Below are 19247 nucleotides of genomic sequence, written 5' to 3'. Positions count from 1 at the left end.
GAGAGCTAGATTCACACCTCTCTTGTATTTTGAGTTTCTCCTTTTCCATGGCTATTTTGGGTTTCAAGTGTACTTATAGAATTCCATCTTCTGACACAGATACAGATTTCAGCTGTTTCTCAATGCCTAAATCTTTAAAGCGTTACATATGCTGAAGAGGATTCAGGAGAATTGCTGACCAGTCTTGGGAAGTTCTGGAGTTGTGATCCTAAACGTGTTCACACCCAGAAGTGCAGTGTGAATGGTTGTGTTGGCTTTTTATTCTTATGGTTTTTTTTATTGTAATGGGTCAGTGATATTACCTTTATATTTCCCTGTGGGCTACAGTTAAGGAACTTTCTGTAGAGCAAAACTGAACATGGAGACATATAGACACAGACACACACACACACACAACCACCTGGGAGGTCTCCTAAACAAACAAGATTCTAGTTTGGGTTTCAGAGAGCAATTTGTATATCTTGTGAAAGATTCTGAGTCTTTCGTACTTCTACTTTAGTAAGATTTATAGGTCTGACATGTATACAGGATGTGACCTTTCAGGTATGTGGAGAAATATATTCTGTTGCTTAGTGTGGAGCCAACATTCTTTAATCCTGTGTAAACAGTGCTCAAGAAGAAAGCCAAGTAGTAAGCCACGCCTGGTGGCACAGTTCTGTAATCCCATCTATTAGGGAGGTCAAGATAAAAATGTGTCTCAATTACAGAATGAGGTCAACAATGCCAGCCTGGACAACTGAGTAAACACTGCTTCAAAACTTCAAAAAAAGTTAAAAACGGTATGGTGGCACATGTCTTTAACCCTAGCATTTGGGAGACAGAGGCAGTCAGATCTCTTGAGGCTAGCCAGTCTACTTAGAGAATTCCAGACCAGTTAGAACTATGTAGTTAAGACCCCGCCTTAAACACACACACACACACACACACACACACACACACACAGAGAGAGGAGAGAGAGAGAGAGAGAGAGAGAGAGAGAGAGAGAGAGAGAGAGAGAGAGAGAGAAGGGCTAGGCTTGTAACTTGGTGGTAGAGAACTGTCCTCTGTGTGAGGCCCCATATTCAATCTCTAGTAACCTCCCTTTCCCCACAAAAAAGGATACTAGAGTAAATTGGGCATGGCAGCATATACCTGTAATGCCATACTCTGGAGGCTAAGGCAGGAGGATCACAAGTTCATATTCAGCCTGGACTATATAGTAAATTCCAGGCCAGCTTGGGGTATATAGCTAAACCTGGTCTCAAAAAATAATAGTAAGCTGGGCATGGTGACTCACACCTTTAATCCCAGCACTTAGGAGGCAGAGACATGTGGATCTCTGTGAGTTTGAGGCCACCCTGGTCTACATAGTGAGTTCCAGGACATCCAGGGCTACGTAGAGAGAACCTATTTAAAATAATTTAATAATAATAACAACAACAACAACAATGGTAAAGCTGTTTGATAAATAGTTTATTTTTGTAAAGTGAGGATATTGTACAGTATCAATGGAAGACAGAGTGTAGCCTGTCCACTGCTGCCGGTGCCTAAGAGTAAGAGAAGCATTCAGCCTAGACAGGAGCAGAGTTCCCCCCACAGAGAGATTGGTGCTGGAAGCCAACCTTCTCTGAGTAATTTGCCCTGCTAGAGATCTGTGTCGGATCCGAAGGGCCCTTTCTCAATCCTTTTTTCCCGGGCAGTCCGTAGATCCCTGAAAAACGGGGAGTGACTTCTTGGTTTGGGGAGTTGTACGATAGGACTCTGTAGCCAGGGACTCGGCACTTTGGGCAGCACACTCTGCAGAGAAATAGTAACATACAGTCTCGAGTGAGAAAACAGACCAATCTACCCAGGTCATTAGAGTAGCTAGAAGCTATTCAATTCAACAAGAAGCTAGAAGCCCCTCTCCCTTGACTCTGGCCAGCCCAGTGTGGAGAAGAGGCCTAGACTGCTCAGTTAACAAAGTTTGGCCATTTGCATGGCAATCTGAAGGGCTTGCTTGCTTACTTACCATTCTTTGTTTGATCCCTGGTATCCACAGAGTGGAAAGAGAGTACTGAATCCTGCAAATGGTCCTCTGATTTCTACATGCCTGCTTGTCCTGGCTAGTTTTATGTCAACTTAACACGAGCTAATCATCTGAGAGGAGGGAAGTCAATGGAGAAAACGCCTTCATAAGACTGGTCTGACTCGAGCTCATGGGAGCTCATGGATAGCTAGGGAGCCTGCGTGGGACCAACCTAGGCCCTCTGCATGTGGGTGACAGTTGTGTAGCTTGGTCTGTTTGTGAGGCCCCTAGCAGCAGGACCACGATCTGTCCCTGGCACATGAGCTGGCTTTTTGGAACCTATTCTCTAGGGTGGGTTGCCTGGTTCAACCTTGATGCAGTGGGGGAGGGGCTTGGTCCTGCCTCAACTTGATATGCCATGCTTTGTTGACTCCCATGGGAGGCCTGCCCCTTTCTGAGGAGTGGGGGTAGAAAGGAGGTCGGGGGGAGGGAACGGGAGGAGAGGAAAGAGGGGAAACTGTCATTGGTAAGTAAATTTTAAAAAAAAAGTTTGGGCTGTCTCTTAATGAACAGTTTTGAAACTATAAGCAATGAGCCTTCATGTAATGTATTTGCACATGTGAGAATTTTTTTTTTGAGACAGGGTCTTATTATTTTGCTTAGGTGGGTCTAGAACCTGTGGACTCATGTGATCTTCTTTCTTCAGCCTCCCAAGTAATTGAAACTACATAGAAATGAATGTTTATGTTTTTGTTCTTTGTTTAAGATATATTTTCTTATTTATGTGTATGTCTGTGTAACTATGCGTGTATTTGTGATGAAAGTCTTATTTTGCCTGATTTCCTTCTCCCTAGTCCCATTCACAAAAATGTTACAGAGCTGGGTGGGGGAGCTCTTGCCTGAGAAGGCTGAGTGAGGTGCAAGGATCACCATGAATCTGGGGCCAGCCTGGCTACCCAGTGGGTTCCAAGCCGATCCGGGCTGTAGAGTAAGAACCTGTCTCACAGCAACAACCTCCCCAGTAAATTCAGGCCATCATTTCAAGTCACTCGGTGATAGACACATATGGCAAGAGTTATTAATAGCCGCTTCTGTAGTGAGAACTGAGTAGAGCCACAGGAAAGGTGATGGAAGTAAAGATAAGTCAGATCCCAAAAGGCAACTCCCAGCTACGGGGGGAAATGAGAAGACAGAGATAGCGGCTGGACTCTTTATTTAAGGAAATCACAACGGGTTCAAAAAAGAAAAGGATGAGGTCACAGGAAAGACTGGGAGGGGAAGATATCTGACAAACTTAGAGTCTTCCAGTAGCTAAGCACAGGATCCTCAGCCATGCAGGCGGAGAAGCCCGGTATAGCCCCGAGTCCACTTCCGCTTGGTCCTCTCTCACCTGGAAAGCACTTTTTGAAAAGGTAATTCATTCTCCAGTGTCCAGTATGACCTGCACTTTGTCTGCATCTATCCAGGGGACCTAATGCCAGGATTCTTCCAGCACTCTCGGCCTTTAGGTCACTTAGGAAGGAAGATCTCAGGGATGGGGGTTGGGGGTGTGGCAGGGTGTGGCCCAGTGCTTGCTGTGAAAGTGCGCTGACCTGAGTTTGGATCCTCACCACCCACAAAACAAGCCAGGCCTGTAGGCCCAGCACTGGGGAGGGCAAGGAAGGAGGATCCCTGGAGCTTACTAACCAGTCAGTCTACCCAAGCCCTGAGCTCCAGATTCAGTGAGAGATCTTATCTCAAAAAGTAAGATGTCGATCAAGGGCAATGCCGAACACTGACCTCTGACCTACACATGCACACACACACACTTTAAAAAAGAAGGGACCTGGAGAGGTGGCCCAGTCATTAAAAGCACTAACTGTTCTTTCAGAGGACCCAGGTTCAAATCCCAGCACCCTAGCTATAACCTGGCAGCTCACAACTAGCTGTAACTCCAGTTCCAAGGGGGATCTGATGCCCTCTTCTAAACATGTGTGGTACATAGACATACATACAGGTAAAACACCCATACACATAAAATAAATCTCAAAAAATATTTTAAATTAAAATTTAAAAAGCAGTAACAGTGGTTGTTAAAGGGGAAGGCTGTTCCTCCTGAGGCCTCTTCTTCCAGCCCCTGCAGCCTTGTGCTAAGGCACAAAACTTGGCATGCTCTGGTTGCTTTAAGCCCCCACTCCTCTGTGCCGAGCAGTCCCTTTACAACCTTTCATGATGGCTTTGTCTGATATGGTCCTCTATTAGTTTGTCACAGTAACTTTCTCCTTGCTGTGACAAAAATACCTGAAAAGAAGCAACGTTAGCCGGGCGGTGGTGGCGCACGCCTTTAATCCCAGCACTCGGGAGGCAGAGCCAGGCAGATCTCTGTGAGTTCGAGGCCAGCCTGGTCTACAAAGTGAGTTCCAGGAAAGGCGCAAAGCTACACAGAGAAACCCTGTCTCGAAAAAACCAAAAAAAAAAAAAAACAGGAAGCAACGTTAGGGAGGAGGGGCTTATGTGGATTTACAGTTCAGTCCATCGCGGTAGGGAAGGCATGCTTGCAAGAGCAGGGAGCAGCCCATCACACTTGGTCACAGCAGGCACCAGAGAATAAAGGCTGCTGTGGGGAGCACCTGCTTTTCCCCCTAACCCAATCCGGGCCCCCACCCCTTGGATGGTACCGCCCACAGTTAGAGTGGGTCTTCCTACTTCAACCTAATCTAAACAATCCCTCCCAGCTGTGCCCAGAGATACAGTGTTCACAATCAGTGTTAACCATCACAGGCCCATCACTTAAGCTTCCAGGGGTGTATGTAAAAGTCATTTAAACTATCTAATTCCCGCTGCCATCCTGCTCCAATCAAGAATTCTGTTCTGCTAGGCATGGTGGTACACACACATGTCACACATACACACACATGAATGCATGCAGAAGCAGAGCCTGCTGAGGGCTGGAGAGAAGGCTTAGTGGTTAAGGAATGTTTACTGCCTGATCAGAGGACCAGAGATAGGATTCCACAAACAATTGTAACTCCAGCTCCTAGGGATTCGGCACTCCCTTCTGGTCTCTGTGGACACACACACACCCTTAAAAAAAAAAAAAAAAAGGAGGCAGAGCCAGGCGGATCTCTGTGAGTTCGAGGCCAGTCTGGACTACCAAGTGAGTTCGAGGAAAGGCGCAAAGCTACACAGAGAAACCCTGTCTCGAAAAACCAAAAAAAAAAAAAAAAAAAAAGCCAAAACCTTGAAAAACAGAAGGAAGAAGAACAAACAATCTACTGGATATGTTTGCAATCTCAGATGGAGGCAAGAAGACCTGGAGATTGAGGCCAGGCTGGACTATGTAGCAAAACACTGACAAACGTCCTTTTCAGACAAAGAATATTAAGGGTCTCCCACCTGTAATCGCAGCCTTCCAAGAGCTGGGATTACAGGCATGAACTACCATATCCCGTAAGGATTTGTAATTGAGGAAGGAGAGAGAAATGAAATGGAGAAAGGCTTAACAATGAAGTGGTATCCCCCCGAAGGATTTCTCTGTGTAATAGCTCTGGCTGTCCTGGAACTCTCTTGGTAGACCAGGATAGCTCACAGTGATCAGCCTGCCTCTGCCACCGGAGTGCTGGCATTAAAGGAGTGCGCCACCACCGCCTGGCCAACAATGAAGTTTTCTGCAGTGAAGAGAACCAGTAAGAACTGTGATTCACATAGAATATCAAACTTGGCCTTCATGCATTCTGCCCGGAAACGGCCGAGGAACAAAAATTCCTGCCACAAAACTGACTGGAGGAAGCAGCGCGTGGTGATGCAGGCCTTTAATACCAGCACTCCGGAGGTAGAGGCAGGGGGATCTCTGTGAGCTCGAGGCCAGCCCCGGTCTATGTAGCAAGTTCTAGGACTACATAGCTAGAGTCAAGTAGAGAGATCCTGTCACAACAACAACAACAACAACAACAACAACAACAAAACCAAACAAAAACAAAAACAAGCAAAAAAGAGGAATGAAGTTGTTTTCTTCTGGAATGCCTCGCGCCTTGTTTTCTTACACTGCTCGGTCCACAAGGAATCGTTATTTGGTAGAGATTTTTGCCTTTCCAGTGTGTACCACCTAGTTAAAAGAAGGTGACTAACCCGGCCAGCGGAAGGACCCAGGAGGACGGTGGGCGTGGCCTAACCAGGGGGCGGCTGGGAGGTGCGCCCCCTTCCCAGAAAGCACCGCGGCTGCAGGCGCGCGGCTCCGGTCCGGCTTCCCCGGCTTCCGTACCGCCCCGCCATGGATGCGCTTCGGGACAGCGCCGCGCTGCTGAGGCGCGGGCGGGGGAGGCGCCGGCGCCCGCCGCAGCTCCGCGGCGGCTCGGTCTTGGCCCTGCCCTTGCGGCCCCGCAAGCTCCGAAGGCCCCGGAGAAGTGCGGCGGCGTCCCGCGTGGCCGCGCTGAGGGCTCGCGCGCTGCCCAGCGAGGCCTCGGACGCCAAGGCGGAGCCGGCGGCGGCGGCGGCGGGCGAGCGGGAGGGGCCTGCCGAGCGGCGGGAGACCTCGCGGTCGGGGGAGCCGCGGCCGCGGCCGCTGCCGGTGCGCCCGAGGCCGGCTTCGGAGGCCGCCCCGCCGCGCCGCGTGGAGGGGCGGCGGGCCGCACTCTCCCGCCACCCGGGGGCCCCGGTTCCGCCGCCGGGCCCGCCCGGGGACCACCCGGAGCGGCCCTGGGACTCGCCGCTGCAGGAGGTGCTGGCGGAGCTGAACGGCATCCCCAGCAGCCGGAGGCGCGCCGCCCGCCTCTTCGAGTGGCTCCTGGCGCCCATGCCTCCGGACCACTTCTACCGGCGCCTGTGGGAGCGGGAGGCGGTGCTGGTGCGGCGGCAGGACCAGGGCTACTACGAGGGCCTCTTCTCCACGGCCGACCTGGACTCGATGCTGCGCTCCGAGGACGTGCACTTCGGGCAGCACCTGGACGCCGCGCGCTACATCGACGGGAGGCGGGAGACCTTGAACCCACCGGGCCGCGCTCTTCCCGCCGCCGCCTGGTCCCTGTACCGGGCCGGCTGCTCCTTGCGCCTTCTCTGCCCTCAGGCTTTCTCCCCCACCGTGTGGCAGTTTTTGGCTGTGCTCCAGGAACAGTTTGGAAGCATGGCAGGCTCCAACGTTTACCTCACGCCCCCCAACTCACAGGGCTTTGCTCCCCACTACGACGACATCGAGGCTTTCGTGTTGCAGCTGGAAGGTCGCAAACTCTGGCGAGTCTACCGACCGCGGGACCCAAGTGAGGAGCTCGCCCTGACATCTAGCCCCAACTTCAGCCAGGAGGACCTTGGTGAGCCGGTGTTACAGACGGTGCTGGAACCTGGAGACCTGCTGTATTTTCCTCGGGGCTTCATTCATCAAGCTGAATGTCAGGATGGAGTCCACTCTCTGCACCTCACCTTGTCCACCTACCAGCGCAATACTTGGGGTGACTTCCTGGAGGCCGTACTGCCCTTGGCAGTGCAAGCAGCAATAGAAGAAAATGTGGAGTTTCGCAGGGGTCTGCCTCGAGACTTCATGGATTACATGGGGGCCCAGCATTCAGACTCGAAGGATCCGAGAAGAACAGCTTTCATGGAAAAGGTGCGGGTCTTGGTTGCTCGCCTGGGACACTTCGCGCCTGTTGATGCTGTGGCTGACCAGAGAGCCAAAGACTTCATCCACGATTCCCTGCCCCCTGTGTTGACCGATAGGGAAAGGGCACTGAGTGTCCATGGGCTCCCGATTCGCTGGGAGGCTGGAGAACCTGTAAATGTGGGGGCCCAGTTGACAACAGAAACAGAAGTCCATATGCTTCAGGACGGCATAGCTCGGCTGGTGGGCGAGGGCGGCAGTTTGTTCCTCTATTACACGGTGGAAAACTCTCGTGTTTATCATCTGGAGGAACCCAAGTGCCTGGAAATCTGCCCTCAGCAGGCTGATGCCATGGAACTCTTGCTTCGCTCCTACCCAGAGTTTGTGAGAGTAGGGGATCTACCCTGTGACAGTGTGGAAGACCAGCTTTCCTTGGCAACCATGTTGTATGATAAGGGGCTGCTGCTCACCAAGACGCCTCTGGTTCTGAGTTAGTTTCTTGAGGATGGCTGCAGAGGGTGCAGTCGTGATGCTCCACTACCACTGCCACCGTTTTTTTTTTTTTTTCCCCTTAAAAGAAGTCATGTTCTTACCTTGCTAAGCGTCAGTGTGGTTATGTTTACCTTTATGGCTGTTTCAATGTCACAGAGCTCAGACTTTCTTCTGGGAGGAATCTCTTCATCTAGGTACAAAAGGAAACAGAAATTGGAGCAGAGGAGGTTAAGCTATTTCTGCAGAAGTAACAATCCCTATCATTTGAGAGCACCAGCTGCATTCCCTGCAGGCTTCAGTGTATGGTATGGTATGGCCTTGGCCGTGCCATTCTGCTTGAGACATGAGGGATTTTTATATGGAAGTTGCTTCTTTGTGTTTTTTCTTCAGTTTGTGCTTCGGGATGGGGTCAGTATGCTGTGTGTTAAGTTTGTATGAACATTAGAAGATTTATTAAAAAGTGCCAAAGACCGTTTCTCTTTTCTAAGCCTAGATTTTTTTGGGTTGGTTTGAAAAATGTGAGACAAGGAATAAGATAAGGAAGATTTGGCTGAGATGAAAGGCAACGTGATATATGATATCAAAGGAGTATATTAACTTTTTTAAAGGCGAGAGCTGGGTAGAGCAAGTGTATGCCTGGCATGCGCAATGCCTTGGGTTCATTCCCAGCATCATACTCATTAAAGAAGAGAAGCCTCGCCGGGCGGTGGTGGCGCATGCCTTTAATCCCAGCACTGGGAGGCAGAGCCAGGCGGATCTCTGTGAGTTCAAGGCCAGCCTGGGCTACCAAATGAGTTCCAGGAAAAGGCGCAAAGCTACACAGAGAAACCCTGTCTCGAAAAACCAAAAAAAAAGAAGAGAAGCCTTTCTGGTTGGGGCCATGTTGTTAGCTTTAGAGGTAACTTACTCATTTGAGTTAATCTACTTGAACTCCAAACAGGATAATCCTAACGGAGAAGCTTCCATTACCAGAGTCAGCTTTGAAGTATACATTGTATTTGCTCAGTGCTTGGTGTAAATCAGTGATTGGCTGGCACGGCTCCCAAAAGGACAGTGTCATGCATGTCACCTGGTTATGTGTTCACAGGCTTTAGTCATCCAACTTTTAGCAAGCTGGCCACAGGGAAGATTGGTGTTCAAGTTACTTTCCACTCATTTGTTTTCCCCTAGCAGTTGGATGAAACTTCCCCAAATCTGGCAAGTGCCTATTCTCACGATTGGTGGAAGAGAGCCTGGTGCACCAGAAAGAGCACTTGGAACCAGAAGACCCGGGTTTGGGGTGGTGGCTGGTAGGCAACCGGCCGAATGACCTGAGGCTGCTGCTTACAGATTTTGTAAGTATATTTTGGTATAGTTCCACTTCTGAACCCTCATCATTTAGAGTGTATCTAGACCTCTTAAGATCCTGTCATCGTAACTGATTGGTTTGGTTTTTAAGGTTGACAACTTTCAGAAGTTATTTTTTTTCCCTTAAGTTAGAACATAAAATGATTGCTCTTCTTTCAGGTGTACTTTCCAGAGATGACCATCTTTTATAAGATGGAATGTAAGGTCTTTTGGGGTGCTTAATCAAACATACATAGTAGTTACTTGTTTTTCCAAAGACTTGTGCTTTTCTAGTATGTCCTTTTTAAATCAGTTCAGATAGAGCTACCTTTTAAGTGGCACACAATTGCAGATGGACGAAAACCTGGGGAAGGGAGAAGGGTTAAGTAGCCTTCCTGACCTAAGTCATACAGGCCTCCTACGAAGTTCCCCCATGTCTAGGTCCTGGGATAGTCTGGTGTGAGAGTCAAGGGATGGGCTCACCCAAAAGAAACCTACTGTCAAAAACTTCTTGAAGAAAGGTTTCAAGTTCCAGTGGGCTTTGGCCCTCTCTGGGTGGTGAGTAGACGTGTCTCGCTTTTCTCTTCACATTTTTTATGGCTACTTCCATCTTCAATATTTTCTCCGTCAGCAAGTCCTTTTGATTTAGTGTTCCAATCTGAGGGGAAAAATGTTAAAGCAAGCAACCAACTGTATTGGAGGAAAAAGCATTAAAATAATTTGATTATATCAAGCGTGGGGGTTGGGAGGCTGAGGCAAGAAGATCCCAACTTTAAGGTCATTTTTGAGCTACATAGTAAAGCTCAACCAAACATAAACAAAGATAAAGTAATTAACTATCATGCTTATTAGTGAAACTTGGAGCCCTGGGTTTCTTCTTGAAAACAGTTTGTACTTATTTACCTTCTTCTTGATCTCCTGAAGCATTTCTTGATTGCCTTCCTTTTCTAAGTTGAGTGCTGTCATTGTCTGGTAAATTTCCCTGAAAGATAGGAACGATTGTTCTACCCCGTCCTTAAGAAGATAGCTGCTGTTAGACAAGAATCCTAAACTCCTCATCAACAGTTTAGCTGTTGTGCGGTTCCGGAGTATGTATGTGAAGGCAGTGATAATTACTACTACTTCTTTAACACCTTTGGGAAAGGTACCAAATGTCATTTCATTAATTGTCACCATAGCTTTATAACGTAGACTTCCATCTGCATGGGAGGATTGAGACAAACAAAAAAGGACTGTGTAGGAAGGAGCACAGCACTTAAGAGCATGGACAAGTGCACTGAAACCCTGGTTTGGTTGACTCTAGTCTGTTGTCTCAGTAGCTGCTGGATAAATGTTGAATACACGGATAACTTAAAACTCCCTGGAAGAAGAGAAGTAACACAGGAACTATGGGAGCTGTGACGATCTACTTATGGAAGGATTTTCTGTTACCCACTTAGCCTGGAAAGGCAGAGCATATTCAGTGGTCAAGGATTGGAGCGTTGGCAGTCCGGGAGGTCATGGCAGAAAGCATCGGTTCAGTGCTTACTTAAGGACAGCCTCGTGGTCCTCCAGGAGCAGCACATCTAGAAAGGTGTCCCGGACCTGGTTTCCTTGAAGTTTGAGGGCTAGGATGCTCCGGCAAGCTTCCAGCCGCACACCTGGTGCTTCTTCATAGTGGATAGCCCAGAGCAGAAGATCTGTCAGCTGGGGACTCACTTGCCCAATCTGTCCCAAAGCTGTAGAGGTGAGAGGAAAAGTCTGTTCCACTGTCACTGAAGACTTAAGTTGACTATATCCTAGCATCCAGAAGGAATTTGAGTATTGCAGACAGTATCTTGGGGATGGCACTTAATCATTAGGAGTAAAATGAAAAGTATTTCTAGGTAGTGAAATTTAGAAAGGAAGTTGAGAGAGCTAACAAAGCTTTGCTCAGCATGTGTGAAGTTTGATGCCTAGCTTTGGGGCAGGGTCTTGCTGTGTAGCTCTGGCTGGCCTCACATTTGCAGTGATCCTCCTGCCTTTGCCTCTTGAGGGCTGTGATTACAGGTGTGTACCACCTGCCTGACTGCATTGAGATAGTTCTTCTAAAGGACTCCTAAGAGAAGTGGTTGATCTTGCCTAATGGAATATAAACATAGACTAGCTTGCCTATTCAGGAATAGATAGGGGGCAGATTTAACATGGAAGAGCAGTGTAGTTAAGGTAGACTGATGGGTGAGGGGGCGAGAACAATTAGTTCTCAGGATTACCTAGGTCTGGTCCTGCTAGGGCTGTACCAAAGACCATTTCAAAACGAGAAGCAGTGCAGAAGTTCTAGGAAAAAACCTGGAAAGAGCAAGTTTGAAGCTCTGTCTTGAACCTGGTTTGACTCTTACTAAATGCTATAGTTGAAATCTCCTGGGAAAGCAAGAAGTATACAACAATGAATATCTACTAGACACTTATCCTTAATTTTGTTGGTGGGGACTGTGTAGTCTGTTCTTTGCTTAACAAGTTTAAATAGACCTTGACTTAGGATCCTTAACTAAACATTTGAAAGAAAATCTCTTTCTTTCTCAGCCCAGACTTCTGAGAAGCTAAGACAGTCCCTTCCACTATACTCTAGCTGTCTCACTAAAGTTTCTAGGTATTTATTAGCATGAAGAGAGTATTTCAGGTCTAGGGCTTGGAGCTGTCATTTCTGAAATACCTCGAATGGCAAAAGCCTTGATTTTCCAGTAGGGATCTCTGTTCATCAGATTCAGGAGGCATTCAAGCACCTGTAATAGACAAGGAAATGTTGAGTGGGAAGAACCAGAGTAAGAATGGACCAGAAGGGGCTGGAGAGATGGCTCAGAGGTTAAGAGCACTGACTGCTCTTCCAGAGGTCCTGAGTTCAATTCCCAGCAACCACATGGTGGCTCACAACCATCAATAATGAAATCTGGTGCCCTCTTCTGACACATAGGCATACTATATACATAAGAAATAAATCTTTTTTTTTTTTTTTTTTTTTTTTTTAAATAATGTATTTATTTTTATTTTATGTGTGTTGATTGGTATTTTGCCCACATGTATGTTTATGTGGAGTTACAGACAGTTGTGAACTGCCATGTGGGTGCTGGGAATTGAACCCAGGTCCTCTGGAGGAACAGCCAGTGCTCTTAACCAGTGAGCCATCTCTCCAGCCCCGAAGAAATAAATCTTAAAAAAAAAAAAAAAAAAAAAGAATGGACCAGAAACAGGGTCCCCACTTATTTCTAGGGATGCTTTAACTAGAAAAGTAGCCTTCTGTCAATGCTAGTGACAAATGGGCTACAGCCTCAAGTGTAAGTAGCCGAATTGTCTACTCTTTGTGTATTTTTCTCAGCACACAGATCTATAGCCATAGATACACTAACTACATGCTCTACCACTGAACTACACCACTAGTCCCAGACCCCCTCCCCCCACACACTCATTTTTGAGACTATTACTGTGTAGCTTAGGTTGACTCTGATGCTTTCTAATGTGTTTGGTTGTTTTGCCTGCATGTGTCTGTCTATGCACCACATAGTAAGTGCCCTCAGAGGCCAGAAGGTGGCATTGGAGCCAGTCCTCTGGAAGAACAGTCAGTGTTCTTAACTGCTAAGCTAGTTCTCCAGCCCCTCACCTCAAATTCTGGAACCTTCTGCTTTATCTTCTAAATGCAAGGATCACACCGTGCTCCACTTGGACGTCTTTTGAATACCTCTGCCCAGTTTTCCCCTAATAACGAGTGTATAAACTCTACTCATTTGCATTAACCCTTAAGCCTCTCAGCGACCAGGTATTAGGAAGCTAGTTAACTGAGATGAGAACAGAGTTGAGAGGGTGGCATGCTCTGGCTTGAAGTTTGGGCTTGTTAGGCTAAATGCCGCTTACTGATTGATGTGGCCTGTGTCTCCTTTCACATTCCTGCCAGACTGCTCATCCCACGTTCCCACAGAATTATGGGTGTACCGTGCACAGCAGAGATAGTGACGCTCTCTTCGGGTCCATCAGATAAGATGACAACATGCCTTGACTTACCATCTTGTCACGGATCTGCAGGGCACCTGCTGCCAAACAAGCTGCCTGTCGAATTGTTATGAACTCATCAGAGAAGCAGTTCAGGAAGCTTGGGAGAAGCTTGGCTGTCATGACCTTGAGCACACGGATCAGGGAGAGGGCCTCAATCCGATCCTGGAAATTTCCTTGACTCAATTTAATCCTGTAAGATACAAGTGGCTTTTGTTTCCCTTAAACTTTTCTGTACCTTGTTCCCTTCCCCCATGCCCTTAGCAGAGAATTCTAGCTTTGTGGGCCCAGTTATATAGACATACTTTTTCCTAGTCAGCTTATAATCATTAAAATGTCACTGGGTTCAGACCTCGGTGTCTTATTTTCGTGAACTCCTATTACCGAGCATACGGTAGACATTTAGGTGTCTTGAAAGTGTCAAGCTGCATCTCCTCTTACAAACACAGTGTTCATTTGGCAGTTTCTCAATCTGGAATGACTGCATCTCCATGAACTTGGCCTTTCTACTCTAGCCCACACTGAGTATCCCATTTTTCTTTTCTTTTCTTTTTTTGGGGGGTTTTTCGAGACAGGGTTTCTCTGTGTAGTTTTGGTGCCTGTCTTGGAGCTCAACTCTGTAGCCCAGGCTGGCCTTCAACTCACAGAGATCTGCCTGGCTCTGCCTCCCGAGTGCTGGGATTAAGGGCGTGCCTGCTGCCACCACCACCACTTGGCTTCCCATTTTTCTATAGCAATTATGGTATATTTATCATTGTTCTAGTTTAGTATGTTTTGTTTGTTTGTTTGTTTTGGTTGTGGTTTTGTTTTTTTTGAGACAGGGTTTTTCTGTGTAGCTTTGCGCCTTTCCTGGAACTCGCTTTGAAGACCAGGCTGTCCTCGAACTCACAGAGATCCGCCTGCCTCTGCCTCCTGAGTGCTGGGATTAAAGGTGTGTGCCACCACCGCCCGGCGGTTTTTTTTGTTTTTTGTTTTTTTAAAATTAGGTATTTGTATATTGTGTTTGTGTTCTAAAAGATTGCCTCATACTTAGTGGACATCCAGTGTTTCTTGGCTAGCCATGGTGGTAGTTCCTGTAGGGACTGAACTTTCTGTAGTGGGATCTAGTACAATGCTGATCACACAGGGAGCTCACCACTGGCTGGATCCAGATCACCCAGGCACTTTTTTCTTTGTCTTTTTTTTTTTTTTTCTCTCAGAGCTGAGGACCGAACCCAGGGCCTTGCACTTGCTAGGCAGGCGCTCTACCACTGAGCTAAATCCCCAACCCCACCCAGGCACTCTTAAGAAAGGAAGAGCTTCTGAGCTCATGGTGACTGGGTCTTACCTGATCATGTCATGTACCTCTTTCCCAAGGTTCATTTGCCCCAGAGCTTTGGCAGCTGCTTGCCTTACTTCCTTGTTCCAGTCATTCCACATCAGATGGATTAATTTATGTTTCATATCCTATCAATAGGTATGATAATTGGCTAATTAATTTTGTACTTGATACCGGCTTTTTTCTATCCTTTAATCTCTCAATCCGGTTGGGCAGATGGTATTTCTATATACAGATGACACAATGGAGGCTTTGATTAGCTTGCCCAAGGATAATCTGGTAAGGGCTTATGCCTGGTCGCAGAACCCAGGACTGTTCCCCAAACTCGTCTCTTCCTGCATCATGTTGGCACCAACATAGTGAGTGTGAGAGACTTGAAATTTGAAAGTATTGAGTACCTCATCATTCCAGATTGCATGAGACTGTGTGTTTAGTACTGAAAGTCCATGTATGTACAAACCAGGATAGTTGGTCACCCTATCAGGATACTTTTCTCTTGTTGGAAAGGAAAACATTACTGCAGTTGTGGTGATGATGGTGTGTGTAACTATGTGTAAACTAGTTTCCCAGCCGAAACACCTGTTTGCTTACTGAATGAGTCAAATAACTCAGGCACAGTACCCTTTTAAATTCCTGCAGTTTATCATGAAGTTCTCATCATCTTTAACTTGTTCACATCTAGTGTTTTAGCAGCAGGAAATGATAACATGTGTTCTCAGACCTCTTCAGGTTATTGTGCCGAATGACCAGATGGTGTGTTTTCTTTAACAAAATGTGAGGGCTAAGAATGGAAGGCACCCACTTGTAAGCAGGAATAGCTGTGTTATGGGCTGTCCTGACTGTACCCAGTGTGATAAAAAGATGGGGCAGCACTAGGACTAAGCACTCGGATAGCTCACTGGAGTGTAATAGTAAAAAGAGGTTCAGGTTTCACTTGCTCAGAACTTCTTCAATTGTAGCCAAGTTCCACACCTTCAGGTTGTTCAACCACTTACATTCAGTACATGCCAGTCTCCTGAAAGTCTCAAGAGAGCACCTTATATTCACTCTGGTCTTAAGTTGAAGCCTGTGTAAAAAAGCTATGAACTGGCTGTGAACTGTGCATGGGGCAGAGTGCAGAATGTTCTTCCCACAGGTAGCCTTCTAGAAGGAATTGTATAAACTCTAAGTGGATGCACTTGAAAGCAAGGGCATGAAGGGAATGCCCTGGCATGTCCACATGGACTCTGGGGGAAAAGCAAAGGCCTGGGAAGAACATTGGCTCTTTTCACATGGCCAAAGATGATAAGACTTAACACCAGGTGTGCTCCCTCATGGCACTTGTATTTGCTGAAGCTAACTAAACATCACCTCATCTTTTGCTTGCTTTAATAATAAAATGAGAAGTGCTTTGTTTGCACTACTCTTGAGTTCAAAAGCCTGGAGTCCCCTGGTACTCCATGCAGGTCTTTGGCATGTCCTTCGATCCAGGGAGACAGTCTCGCTGGCCACCAGAGGGGTCCACATCAGTTCATTTGCATTGTTAGTTTTGATGCTTCAATTGCAATGCCATTGTTATGGAAACCGGGGACTGTGCTTTTGTAAGTGTGTGTTGAATATTGAGGGAGTCAACACAGGCACTGGTTCAGTTGGATTGTTGGGTCTGTTCAGTCTCCTGCTCAAATCAAGGACCAGTATTCAGCAGAGGGTGGGGAGGTCTGCATCGTTGACTGATACTTTGATAGTGTCTTCTGGTGCCGAAATAGTGTCAGATCACTATCATGTTCATAAGCCCGCCTGCCCGCCCTCGGGTTGTTTGTGTATTTGGCAGGGGCTGCATCACAGTTTGTGGATTACTACCCCACCAAGAAGCACTGGCTCAAAGTGAGAGAAGTACATAGAGACACTCCAAGTTCTGAATAAGAGGCAGCAATGAGATACTCGAGAGAAGCAAAAAGCAGGAAGACTCCAGGCCAGCATGCCAGGCTTTCTGAACTCACAGACGGAGACTTACAATGCAGATTTTTCCACTGATCCGAGAGAAAGCACGGCAGGCCACAATGCGGTCCTTCCATTGCCTGCTGTTCAGCTCCACAGCAAGCATAGTGTGGATCAGGGTCTGAAGAAGAGGAAGACTTGCATGGATAGTCTTGCTCACTCTTAGATACACCAGAATCTTGAAGAAATTCTGTCCTAACATGGCATGCAGCATAGTAAATGCCCCAAGATCACAAAATACTTGTTCCCATTAAGGGACAGAGTGAGTTTCTAAGAGACGGGGGCACTCTTCTACCTAAGAAATCTGACTTGAGTTATAAACCATAAAAGAAAACACAGGTCTAATAACCTGAGCAGAAAGTGAGGGCCTTCCTTCTGACAGTTTCCAGTCCCTGGGGTGGTTTATCTGCCTCAGTCTGTGTGGAGTCTCAAGTTTCTATCCAAGAGAAACAGAGTTGTGGGGGTCTTAGTGATAGCTTCTTTGAGAAGCAGCGCCTGCACATCATGACTCAACCTGGATGCTGTTAGAAACTTCTCAGCTAGCTTCTCACATCCCCCTGGATACTTCTCCATATTCAGTTTTACACGGACTTGGTGTACTTGGCCTGTGCTTAGCATTCTCAGCCGCCTGCATTCTTGATTGATTATGTGCACCAACTCTAGGCATTTTCTCCCCAAACCTTATTTCCTTCTCTCTGAAGTGGACACATACCGTCTTTCCACTGAGATGGCTCAGGAGACTACAGGCCTGCTCCTCAGTGGCCTCATTCTTCTTGTTAAAGAGCTGGTAGAGGATCCTCTTGATCACTGGGTAGGTGGCAATGCCTTCCATAGCCAAGCACTGAGCTGCAGCCCAGCTGTCCACACTATTACCTGTCCCGGTGGGTTGAAAAAAATGAGTTCAGAATGATGTTTTCTCCCAGAGAGAACCACGTTTGAGTTGGTACCTACGACTGTTACCTGCCTGACATCTCACTCCAGTGTCCCATCGAGTCTGCAAATCCACCTCCATACTTCAACCACATGTTAAGATTTTAAATAAAAACAAAAAACCTGAAAAACATTGTTTGAAGACAGGATTTCATTTAGCCCAGGCTAGCCTTAAACCCTTCGTGTAGCAGAGGTGACCGTGAACTTTTTGGGGGATGGCAGTACTAGGGATAGAATCCAGGGCACATGGGGCAAAGCCCTATACCACCAAGCTATAGCCCCAGTCCTGACCTTGACTTCTGATCCCCCTGCCACTACCTTTCAAGTGCTAGAATTAAAGGTGTGTGCCCCGAGGCTTGACTGAAACATTACAAGCTCTTCTGATATAGCTAAGAAATGAAGCTGTTTCTTTCCATGGAGACTGGGAAGGCCAGAGGGATCTGGGAGGAAGTCCCTTCCTAAAACAGATGAATTAAGCAGTGGATTGTTCATATACACAAGGCCAGACTAGTCAACCAGTTTTCCCATGCTAAGGCAAGGAACAGCTCATCTCAAGATAGGTCAGTGGCCTCTCACCTGACAGCTTTGTTAACACCAGCATGATAATGCCTAGGTGTTACTGTGCAGAAATTGGAAGCATGATGTGTTCAGGAGGTGATTTAAAAAAAAAACTTTCAAAATGGACTTAGCTATTGTTATCTTTTCAATAATAAAATGTTATATAAGAGGCCATTGTTTGTTGTATTTACTTTTTGGTACCAGGGATCAAATTCTGGGTCTTTTTTTGTTTTGTTTTGTTTTGTTTTTTCGAGACAGGGTTTCTCTGTGTAGCTTTGCGCCTTTCCTGGAACTCACTCTGTAGTCCAGGCTGACTTCGAACTCACAGAGATCCACCTGCCTCTGCCTCCTGAGTGCTGGGATTAAAGGCATGTGCCACCACCGCCTGGCCTTTTTTTGGGGGAGGGGGGAATTCTGGGTCTTAATGTGCTGGCCAATCATACTACCATTGAGCTAGAAGTCTAGCGCTAAAATTATTGGCTAGCATGTATTTACTGTATTTTTTTTTTTTTTTTTTTTTGGTTTTTCGAGACAGGGTTTCTCTGTGTAGCTTTGCGCCTTTCCTGGAACTCGCTTTGGAGACCAGGCTGGCCTCGAACTCACAGAGATCCGCCTGGCTCTGCCTCCCAAGTGCTGGGATTAAAGGCGTGCGCCACCACCGCCCGGCTTATTTACTGTATTATTAATGGGGTGCTGTTTCAGTGCATGCATACAGCAAAGCATTGATCAAACCCACCTGCCTTTACCCACTTTCTGCTCCCCACCCCTAACCTATAGTAATCACTCTTCTATATTTCCATATGGAGGAAACTGGGTGATTGTCTTAGTATGTAGCTTATTTTAGGTAAGGTAATATCTCCAGTTTCATCCATTTTAGGACATGGTGTATGGAATGAATCTGTGAAGGCTTAGTCCAGGTACTAGTTCATGGCACTTGTTTTATAAAACTACTTAAAAGAACAAATGTCCCCATGTGCTTAACAGAAACTCAAACCCAAAGGGAGCAGACATCCCAGTATTATTGGAAAAGGAAAAGACTGGAAAAGCCGATAGTGAGGTAACCTGTATTCCACATCCCAGGTCCAAAGTAGCAA

The 19247-nt window shown here is 46.9% G+C and overlaps 2 protein-coding genes across 6 annotated transcripts in view; one reads left to right on the top strand and one right to left on the bottom strand.

Moving 5' to 3' along the window:
• Positions 1 to 1431: 1431 nt before the first annotated feature.
• Heatr4 (HEAT repeat containing 4) overlaps positions 1432 to 19247 on the bottom strand; it is a 34417-nt gene continuing 16601 nt past the window's right edge. For all 4 annotated transcript variants that reach the window (XM_052739337.1, XM_052739340.1, XM_052739338.1 and 1 more), the window contains exons 8-17: positions 17378 to 17538; positions 16682 to 16786; positions 14698 to 14816; positions 13383 to 13563; positions 12043 to 12112; positions 10900 to 11089; positions 10275 to 10353; positions 9870 to 10029; positions 8177 to 8235; positions 1432 to 1776 (exon numbers count right to left, since the gene is read on the bottom strand). In XM_052739337.1, coding sequence (XP_052595297.1) covers positions 1624 to 1776; positions 8177 to 8235; positions 9870 to 10029; positions 10275 to 10353; positions 10900 to 11089; positions 12043 to 12112; positions 13383 to 13563; positions 14698 to 14816; positions 16682 to 16786; positions 17378 to 17538 — 1277 coding nt within the window. In that variant the 3' untranslated portion in view covers positions 1432 to 1623. The remainder of the gene's footprint in view (positions 1777 to 8176; positions 8236 to 9869; positions 10030 to 10274; positions 10354 to 10899; positions 11090 to 12042; positions 12113 to 13382; positions 13564 to 14697; positions 14817 to 16681; positions 16787 to 17377; positions 17539 to 19247) is intronic.
• Riox1 (ribosomal oxygenase 1) lies at positions 5200 to 10892 on the top strand. Of its 2 annotated transcripts, none has more exons than XM_052739341.1 (3): positions 5200 to 8453; positions 9219 to 9379; positions 10691 to 10892. In XM_052739341.1, the coding sequence occupies exon 1, from the start codon at positions 6237 to 6239 to the stop codon at positions 8046 to 8048; it is 1812 nt and encodes a 603-aa protein (XP_052595301.1). In that variant the 5' UTR covers positions 5200 to 6236; the 3' UTR covers positions 8049 to 8453; positions 9219 to 9379; positions 10691 to 10892. The 2 variants fall into 2 exon arrangements, with proteins under 2 accessions (XP_052595301.1, XP_052595302.1); XM_052739342.1 differs by having other exon boundaries at positions 9216 to 9379.

The sequence above is a fragment of the Peromyscus californicus genome, unplaced genomic scaffold, assembly GCF_007827085.1.
Source record: "Peromyscus californicus insignis strain IS unplaced genomic scaffold, ASM782708v3 Scaffold_15__1_contigs__length_86483966, whole genome shotgun sequence".
NCBI lineage: Eukaryota > Metazoa > Chordata > Mammalia > Rodentia > Cricetidae > Peromyscus > Peromyscus californicus.
Note: the sequence above shows the minus strand (reverse complement) of the source record. Positions and strands in the feature narration are given on the sequence as shown.

Excerpts from the sequence above, each read along its gene's own strand:
- Riox1 (XM_052739341.1), top strand. The coding sequence starts at position 6,237 with ATGGATGCGCTTCGGGACAGCGCCGCGCTGCTGAGGCGCGGGCGGGGG.